This window comes from Caenorhabditis briggsae, assembly GCF_000004555.2.
Source record: "Caenorhabditis briggsae complete genome, chrV, whole genome shotgun sequence".
Classification (NCBI taxonomy): Eukaryota; Metazoa; Nematoda; class Chromadorea; order Rhabditida; family Rhabditidae; genus Caenorhabditis; species Caenorhabditis briggsae.
This window is the reverse complement of record NC_013488.2, coordinates 11,482,521-11,492,842: the sequence shown is the minus strand read 5'-3', so window position 1 is coordinate 11,492,842 and position 10,322 is coordinate 11,482,521. Positions and strand designations below refer to the sequence as shown.

At 36.4% G+C, this 10,322-nt stretch overlaps 1 protein-coding gene across 1 annotated transcript; it reads left to right on the top strand.

Moving 5' to 3' along the window:
- Nucleotides 1-5,778: 5,778 nt before the first annotated feature.
- On the top strand, nt 5,779-10,139 carry Cbr-acy-4 (the record flags this gene model as incomplete). The annotated part of the gene is made up of 16 exons (XM_045237724.1): nt 5,779-6,091; nt 6,516-6,730; nt 6,782-6,859; nt 6,909-7,009; nt 7,257-7,427; nt 7,474-7,872; nt 7,990-8,188; nt 8,235-8,447; nt 8,493-8,660; nt 8,712-8,795; nt 8,840-8,971; nt 9,022-9,101; nt 9,150-9,267; nt 9,312-9,662; nt 9,715-9,951; nt 9,996-10,139. 16 exons carry the CDS (start codon nt 5,779-5,781, stop codon nt 10,137-10,139), a joined length of 3,003 nt encoding a protein of 1,000 aa, XP_045094069.1.
- Between the last annotated feature and the right edge of the window lie 183 nt (nt 10,140-10,322).

Sequence of the window (10,322 nt, the reverse complement as noted above, 5' to 3'; positions counted from 1 at the left end):
TTCTTATATATCTGAAAGTGTCAAATGAAAAGCGGAAAAAAAGGAAATACTAAGGTATCAGAAATTGAATTACGAAGAGCCTAGGCTGTGAGCTGCGTGTCTATAAAATTGCTGGAACAATCAGAGAACTGGGATAATTGGCAGTTTATGACACAATAAAAAGAAAAAAACGACCAATTGGTCACTGAAATTTATTAAAAAAACATTTATTAAAGAAGTCGTTGTCTATATTTTTCGTGAGAGAACCATGAACATTGAACACTATTCTTATTGACATTTTTTGGGTTTGTCAGATCAGATACGTGTGGAATTATAGAAGATGAAGGAAATTCCGGTTTGAAAAAAGAGACTGATCTGGTATAAAAAAAATAATGGGAGGAAGTTTGGAAAATAAGTTGCAAGAAGGCAACTTATAATCTTTTTCTGCTTCGAGACAAGAAAGTTACTCTCAATTTAATCGAGGTCCAAACCAAATTGTTTCGGCGTCAAAAAGATCGAAAAAACATACGACAAGACAGAAATGTTATGGAGTAGCTAGATTCTTAAAACGGAAGCAAAAATAATCAGGGATAGAAAGAGATTTATAACTGGAAAGCGTGTGACTTCATGCCAAATGCGCATTGGTGTATGAAGAATAAGAGAACCGTTTCAGCGTTAAGATTTGTACATTAAGAAGCAAACTGAATAATTTAAATAAACTATGAATTGTTTCTTCTATGTAATATATAATTCACAGAATGTGCTATTCCAGGAAAATCTAAAGATCTTATAATTCCCAGTGGCAATTTTTAGTCAATTTGCATAAATACTGGCGGCTGTCTTAATCATAAAATGCAATTATCGGTGTTTAGTGATTTTTGTTGTTTTTCCAAAAGTTCTGACACACTGAGGTTTCGATTCCAAAAAAAAATACATTGTGGAGAACGTAGAGAAGTTAATATATCCAATTCCATTGTTTCGAGATAGATTCAATCCACTTAGTCCAATCAACTTTATCTTTACGAAGAACATTTCAATCTCAGCTCGTCACTAGGAAGTTCGAGGAAGGACAACGATGGAACCACAAAAAAGAACATTGGAAATTATCCAACAATGGTCCTCGGAGACATATTTTTTCATAGAAAAAATATTTTCGTAGAAAAAATTGTTTCCACTTTTCCAGATATGCTGATTTCTAAAAGAGACATGATAAGTTGAGACGCTTTTCAGTACAAAAACGGGTCAAGATGGGGTGTCTTTCAAAAAATCGGCAAATAGCTAAAAAACTAGTGATTTTCGAAAAATTCTGAGAATGCAATGAAAATGGACGAAATTAATTGAAAGATACCTTGTTATATATCTTATTGATCGGTACTGTATATGGGCTCAAAGTTGACGGTTTGGATGACCTGGCACCTAACTAGCGAGCTAAATATGGTGATTTGACCAATCTTCAGAAGATGTGGGCACCAATAGGCAAATACTACTTCCATGTAGTAATTGCCTCCTTTCTGAAACCTCTGAATGATGTTATCAGAGCGAAAGGAAGTGGATTCGAAAATTTTTGTGCATCTGAAATTACTTAATCCAAAACTGGGATGATCTGCATATTTAGTTAAATCTGAACATCAAAAACATCCAACTGATAATGTGCCTGTCCGGCGACCTTCAAGTAAAACTTAAAACTTTCCCTCTTCCATTTGATAGCAGACATAGTGTTTACAGTAACCAGCAACCTCGTCTTCTTTTTTGTGAAAAGAAAGGAGCGACCCAATCCTCCAAACTGCTCCAGCTAATTCATCTTCAATTCATTGGGATGACGACCGTTTTCCTTTTTCAGCCCAACTCGAAATATTTGAATAAATTTTTCATGATACTTTTTATTGTTGATATTGCCCATTTCAGCATCCAAATAAGAAAGAGAACCGAGTGAATCTCGCTTCCAAAAACCAAAACAATTTCTAATTCCGGGATCATCACATGTTTTCTGAGGACCACCTTCTAACTTTCTTTTTTCCCACAAAATTTGATTTATTGGTTGTGTACACAGAAGGGAACATTCAGCAGCTGCAGACGATCGTTTTGTTTCTGAAATGTGTGTTTCCCTTGGTCATATTTTGAAAACAGCTACGAAACACATCGAAGAGAAGAAAGGAATCAAATCAGCTCCGGAATTGTTTCCATCTTTTATTGATGCTCTCCTCTATTCCACCAGCTTTCCTTCTACTTGCTTTTTGCTTCTTTCCTCCCAATTTCTTTTGTCTGTGTCTGCTTAGGGCTCTCTTTTGGGTTTCTTCTTTTTTCTTATGTTAGACTACTTACCCATTTGAAACATTTTGGAAACAATAGAATGTTTCTATTTGGGTTGATCGTAGAAAAAATGTGTGAGTCTATGTGTCTATTCAACTAACTGACTTTGGCGGCGGCAAAAAACACTAAACTTGATACTGTGCAAGCTGACAGTAAAAAAAGTTGTTTCGGGGAAATCAACTGTTTCAAGAATGCCTATTTTTTCCCAGACTCTAGTACCGAAAAGTAATGTGGTCTCCGGAAAAAATTGATTGTAGGTTCTGAAGGTATTAATTTAGACTGCTGAAAAATGCTTCCAATCTGAAATTTATGGCTCTATCATTAAATGACACATTCTATGCCAGCAGGATGCGTAGAACAATCTGGAATTCCAGAAAAGGACAAATTAGAGAATATAAAATTAGGAGCATTAGGATCACAAGGCGCTCTGTCCTTTTGTAGAATTGTAGATTTTGTCATTTGCAGATATAGTGATTCCAAAGACCCTGAGGATTTGAAAAAAGTCCGAAACTTCGAAAAAACATTGTTGAAAGTGAACATTATGCTAAAAAAGGTTGCGAATAGGGACGAAGATTCGAATTCCCCCGCAGTCAGAAACCTACGCCATGGCGGGGCTCCGCGTCGCTTCGAAACCGCGACACTTCGAAACTGCGAAATTTTCACGCTTCAATTTTTTCTTCAATTTTAAGGCTGAAAATTTCCATTTTTTAATTTCATTTTCACGTGACCGTGTTTTTTTCGGTTTCGAAGTGTCGCGGTTTCGAAATGACCGGTTTCGAAATGACAGGTTTCGAAGTTGCACGTAGTTTCGAAATGGACTGTTTCGAAGTGTCGCGGTTTTGAAGTGACGCGGAGCCCATGGCGGCGGTATGCCTACTTTTAAGTGGCCGACAGTGGTTTTTTAAGTGGTTTTTTTTCAACGTTTTTTACGTACCGTAGATAAAAACGGAAATTTTCCGGAAAAATTAGCCACTTAAGAAAGGTGTCCCTCCGCCGTGGCCTAGGATTCTTGTGCAGGAACCCAAAAACTCGTCCCTCTTCGCAACATTTTTGAGCAAATTTGTTGCTTTCGACGGCGTTTTTCAGGGATTTCAGATTATTTAACTTTTTTTTCGTTAAAATATTAGGAGAACAAATGAAATTGGACGCCCCCCCTTTAAAAGATCCTAAATTACAACCCCGGGTAATTTGTTATCTGGATACTATTTCTGTCATGTTTAACGTCTAGTGTGGGAAATCATTATCAGAAACTCGGCTCTAACCGTCAAAATTGCCACAAATTTTTCCGATTTTTCTCGAAAAACTGAAAGTGATAAGAAAAAAGGGAAAGAGCTAAGAAGAGCACAGAGACGAGAGTACAGAACAACAAAAGATAACATGGTGGTTTATTGATTGCATACACACAATAAATGTACGTATGTATTCAACACTTTTTTCGTCCTTTTTTTTTCATTTTTCATCTATCTCTCTTCCCAATTTTCGCACCTTTTGAGAAACTTCCTGAATTCCCAATTTTCTAACATTTATACTCGTTTTCTGATGTTTTATTCACTGGATACTTCTTGGATTTTTTTTCGAGACTTTTACACAACTCCATACTTGTAATCCGGGCCTTTGCCGGGCTTTCGCGGGCCCTGCCATAACTTCTTTCAGAATCAATGTTTTCGAACCAACTCGATCAGATATGATAGAGCTCCACGAGTACTACAAAACGGTATTATTTGGAATACTGTATCTTGTCTATGAACAGTGTTACAGAGCAAAAGGAGCAAAAAAAAGCAGGCACGCCCCGGGCCTGCCGGGCCCTGCGAGAAAAGCCACTTTATGATCTGTAACTTTGTTCATAGATAAGATACAGTATTCCAAATAATACCGTTTTGTAGTACTCGTGGAGCTCTATCATACCTGATTTAGTTGGTTCAAAAATATAGATTCTGAAAGAAATTATGGCAGGGCCCGCGAAAGCCCGGCAAAGGNCCCGGGATTACAAGTATGCACAACTCTCTTTTTTGATGTTACCCATCTCTTTCGAATATTTCTTTCTCTTCTATTCAGAACATGATCCTTTCCATCCGTTAGATGGGCAACTAACTCAATTAGTCAACTTCTTGGCTTACGTCTTCCTTTCTCTTCTTTTATGTTTTTCTACGAGTTTCAGACGACAACGACTCCCAGTTTTTCATGTTTGAAAAGATGTAATTTAGGGATGACATCCCCTTCTTCTTCCTTCTATTCAGTTCCTTTTGGGTTTTTCATTCCACCACTATTCTTTTCGTTTCTTTCTCATTTCTACCAAAAAAGCAAAAGAGGAACTCTGATTGAAAACACGGGACAGACTACTGCTTAGTAGGATTAACTGCCCTCCAAAGTTGCGCCCGTCATTTTTCAAACAAATTTTGAAGCGAAGAAGGAAACAAGGAGGGTTGGAATAAGTGGAAGGAGGAGGAAGAAACTTTTAAAGTCTTAAACGAAAACAAAATTCAATTCTTCTGGAAAAATGTTCTCTATTATCTCATAGTATATTCGCTCTTTCTATCTCTATCCTGATATATTAAATTTTTTGTGCCGATGAAAAACCAACTCGTGGGAGATATTGCATTCTTCTGAACACACTTTTTTCGCACTTCTTTTTCTTTTTTGCACACAATGGGAAATAATTGAATTCTGTTTGGAAGCGGTGGTCCGAGAAGGTACAATTGTTTTGTTTCTTTTTTATTTGGGGGAAGCTTGGGTCCTCAGAATCTTGTTTTTCTGTCATTTCGGTTGAGAAAGTATTGTTGTTTTTATTTGAGAAGTTTAGCTACAATCTGATAGTTGTGTACGTCATTTTCAAGTCAGAATCTGAGTGGGATCTCAAAGTACGACCATTTTCAATTTTGATTCATTGAGCTATAGTGTCCTGACGTTTTTGAATGGACGACTCCAAGAAAAAACACTTGAAAAATTGCTAGGAGCCAATTTTGTATATAGGGGAAAACGAATACACAATGCAGAAAGAACAAAAAAAAGATCAAAACGCTTCCTGAACAATTTTCCTGTGAAGTGAAATTCGATACCATCAGATTGAAAACAATATAAACTCTTGAAAATTACTTCTCACTCTTTTTTCTTTTTTTTGTTTTTTCTTCTTTCTCTTTTCCGTCCATTTTCTAACAAAAGTTCGTTTTTATTTCTCTTCCACCTTCCCACGATTTCCTATTTTCGTAGCTCAACTTTTCTTCAGTTTTCAGTTTCAATTCCTTCAGTTTCGTTCTCATAATTTTCATATTTTTGCATATTCCATGAACACACCTACCTCTCATTTCCTTTTTTTTTGTCTTTCTCTTCTTTTTCTTCTTCGCCTTTTTTGCAACAACGCTTCCCCGGATACGGCTCATTTTTCGACAACGTCGACATACATACATACACACTTTTCTTTTCTCTTATTTCCACGTTTCTTCCGTTCCTGACACATTTTGGAATTATTTTCAGAAAGAGCACGTCTTCAGAATGGTGGAACGAACATACAACTCAATCAGAACACATAAACAGACACGATTATCACAAAGGCCCATTTCCAAGAAAACAAGTTCAACGATGCGGGAAACATTTGGGTTAGATTCTGAAAAGAATTCTGAAAATGTATTTTATTTCAGAAGTCAGGTTCTTCGAGAACTTGAAATGAAGAATCGAATGGAATGTCCGTCGCTCGATGAAATTTTTTCATTTTATCATTTTCCATGGGAAAAGTTTCGATATAGGAAGAATTCGCAGAAAAAGAAGAGATCAACATTGTATTCTTTCTATTTCGAACAAGTCAACAGTGGGAGAATTCAGGTGGGAAGAAGGTTCAATAGTTCAAAAACATTATGGTCTCTAATTTTCAGTTCTCATTTGTGATTTTGTTGAGTATTTGTATTTCGGAAGCCATTTTCTCAGTTTTAGGGAGCTCGTGGCTCAATTTTTCAATATTATGTGTACTTACTGTAAGTGCTACTTTTTTGCTAAACCACCGTAAACACAAGGCCACCCTAAACTTGCACTTTGAGACAATTTATCTCGGTTCCTTTGAATTATTTCAAAAAGTAGTCAACTGACACAATGTATTTGATATTATATTAAACATTTTATCAGTTGACCACCTTTCGATATCTCTCACAGGAAATGGGATAAATGTGCTCAAAGTTCAAGTATAAGGTGACCTTCTATTAGAGTGTTTACAGTATATAAACCTGGAATTTTTTCAGCTTGTTATTTCAATATTATCATTTTTCCATGCCAAAAGGACGGAACTCGTTTGTATTGCAAGTATCATTTCCTGTGTGGTAAATTTTCGTTTTTGAATTTTATATCTAAACCCCAAATTCAGATAATTTCCGCTTGCACATCAATGCGTACTTCTGTCACATATCTTCTCATATTTTCAACATATTCTCTTTTGCCAATGTCTTTTATGTTAATGGTGGGTTTTTACTAACTACAGTAATTCAAATCGGAAATTCGAATTTTTCAGATTTTTTCAACGTTCTCCTTAACATTTCTCGTAGCGTTTCTCGGTGTTCTGTCGGACTACACAATTGGATATGATATTGTGAGATTAAAAATTGAAAGATTGAATAATTGAAAGTCTAACATTTTAGATTCTCACCAGGATAATGATGGTGATTTTGGTGAATGTTGTGGGAAGTTTGGTTTATTATCCAACCGAGTTTGTCCAAAGGAAAACGTTCCATGAGACGAGGTTAATAAAGCACAAATGTACCATAAACACTCTAGTAGAATGACGTTCCTAATATTGAACTTTAAGCCAATTTATCTCGATTCCTGTGAAAGATATCAAAGACTGACTAACTGGCGAAATATTATCAATATTATGATAAACATTTTGTTAGTTGAGCACTTTTTGATATCTTTTAAAGGAACCGAGATAAATTGGCTCAAAGTTCAAGTATAGGGTGGTTTACGGTAGCTTCGGATTTGTTTTTCAGGAAGTGTGTTCAGTCCCGAATGTTACTTGACAAGGAAATGCACAGACAAGAGAAGATTCTACTAGCTGTTCTCCCGAAAAATATAGCGTTCGAGGTGAAAAAAGACATGCAAGACACGCACGAAGAACGGATGTTTCACAAGATTTATATCCGGAAATACGAAGATATCAGGTGATTTTTAGATCAGTTTGTAACTGTCCAAAGTTTAAATTTTTAGTATTCTTTTTGCTGATATCTGTGGATTTACAAATCTCGCTTCGGAGTACAATCCTAAAGATTTGGTTCTTATGCTCAACGAGTTGTTCGCTCGTTTCGACAAAGTTGCATCGATTCATCAATGCATGAGAATCAAAATTCTAGGAGACTGTTATTATTGTGTCTGTGGAGTACCGGAATATCAGAAGAATCATGCAATAAACACCGTTGAAATGGGTCGAGATATGATCGAAGCAATCCGTCTTGTTCGAGAAATGACACTTGTCAATGTGAACATGAGAGTTGGTATTCATACTGGAAAAGCCCATTGTGGAGTATTGGGATTGAAAAAGTGGCAGTTTGACGTATGGAGCAATGATGTGACACTGGCGAACCAAATGGAAAGTGGTGGATTACCAGGGTTAGTGGTGGGCGAGGAGTAAATCTATTTGAAAAATGTGTTTTGGTGGGAAAAGTCAAGAAGTATGAGTTATGACTTATCAACAAGAATCAGTTCTCCATAAGTCACAAACTTCAGACGAGTCCATATCACTGATGCAACTCGAAAGTACCTGAAAGGTGCTTACATTCTGGAGGAAGGAAATGGTGCCAGTAGATCAAAGTTTTTGGAGAAGGAAAAGATCAGGACGTGGCTTGTGGTAGATAGAAGTCCAGATTATGACATGATCTGTGAAGAAACTACCAACCATCCATTGACGATTCCATGGAAATCTACAGTATGCCAGTAAAGTCATTTTCCTACCAAAACCATATAGTTTTCAGAGAGGTATCAGTAAACAAGAAAGGCTGACTGGAATGTCTACAAGAACAAGAGGTGCCAGCACGAGAAATGGATTGTCTGAAGAAGAAGTTTTAGTTGACAATGTGGATTCCCATTTGAGACAAGGAATTCAAGCAATCCATCAGGAGAATTGGAAAAGTATGTATTGTAAGGAGTGGTCACTGAAGTATAAACAACTTCGGGTTGAAAACAAGGTTAGTGTCTGGATGTTTTAAAGACCCTTAATCGATCATTTTCAGTTTGTGAGAATGAAATACAAGGACATTCCATTCCAAGTCACTTTGTATGTTGTGACAGTTTCGATCTGCACTGGTATTAAATTCGGATGGGCGAGTCTGAACATGTTCTCATTCATCCCACAGATGTTCATTCTTATCACCAGTATTATTATTTTCATTCTAACTAGGGTATGATTTTTTTTAAATTAACATTCAAAATTATCCTCTGGGACTTTCCAGGTTCTCATCAAATATGCTCGATTAGTTGGGATGGTTACTAGTGTTCTTTTTGTTTTGCTTTCCATGCAAATTGTAGTTCTAATGGTAATTTGTTGACATCGAGATGTGATTCATCTAGAAATGTTAAGGCAATGTATCAATCAAAACTTTCATGTGATCTGGAAAGCTGCTTCAAAAACAGCTACACGGATTTTTTCGAGATTTTTGAGATCTGCACTCTGGCTACATGCGTGATTTTGTCAGTAGATTTTCTGACAAAGGTGAGACTAGAGGTTGAAGTAGATTTAAAGATAAATCAAAAAATTTTAAGTTAGTGATGTCGCTGATTTACTTCTCTTCGTTTATCGTTTTGATTACAATGAAACTACTATCCATCGACAACAATCAAAAGTGAGTTTTTAACAAGATTTTTGGTAAGTTTCCAACATTTATTTTCAGCCTATTTTCAACATATGCCAACTTCTGTGTTTTGGCTTGTGTCACACTTTTATTGCTTGTCTTTAGTACCAGAAGGAGTGAGCTGATTTCCAGATACGACTTTATTTGGAAACTCCAGGTAACTAACTTTTCCTATTTCGATATCTATGAACATTTTCAAAGGCTCTCGACGAACAGCTGCAGATGAAAAGGAAGCACGAACAGAATCGAAGTGTACTCGAGAACATTCTGCCATCCCAGGTAGCGAAACATTTCGTTGAAGATGCTACAAGTGTCTCGAAGCTCTATCATGAATCTCGAGATAATGCTTGTATAATGTTTGCAACACTGACAGCATTCGATAAATTTTATATCGAATGTGATGGGAATAATGAGGGAGTCGAGTGTCTCCGATTGCTCAACGAAATCATTTCGGACTTTGATCAAATTCTGGATAGATCAGAGTTCAAGAAGATTGAAAAGATTAAAACTATATCAACGACATATATGGTAGCAAGTGGATTGGCAGGAGAGGTCTGATTCCTTATTGATATGAAATTCAAAATCAATTTTTGGTTATTTTTAGGAATGTGCTGATAACTCTCATGTGGAAGCAATTGCTCTCTTTGCCAGAGAACTCCTTCTCAAACTAGAATCTATCAATATTCACAGTTTCAACGATTTCAATTTGAGAATTGGAATCAATGTTGGACCAGTGGTAGCTGGAGTTATTGGTAGTGATAAACCACATTATGATATTTGGGGAAACAGTGTTAATGTGGCAAGTCGAATGGATAGTGGAGGAGTTGCTGGAAGGATACAGGTACTCGGATTAACCAATGAAACCAATTCACCTAATATTTCCAGGTAACCGAAGAAGTGAAAACAATTCTTGAACCACTCGGGTATAAATTCGAGTGTCGGGGTCAAATAAATGTGAAAGGAAAAGGAATGATGACGACGTTCTTCCTTTTACCACCAGAGAATTACGAATGTCAACTTTACAAGTGATTCCGTAAGCGGCTCAAACTGAGATCTATGACAACAGGTCACACAATGTGATTGTGTATTTATCTATTAATTCCAACCATATGGTTTTATTTTCTTGAAATCCAAGCTATTTAATTCTTGCCAAACCATCAAATGATTCGTAATTAATGTGTATTTGTACTATGTGTTTGTGTCTAAAATGAA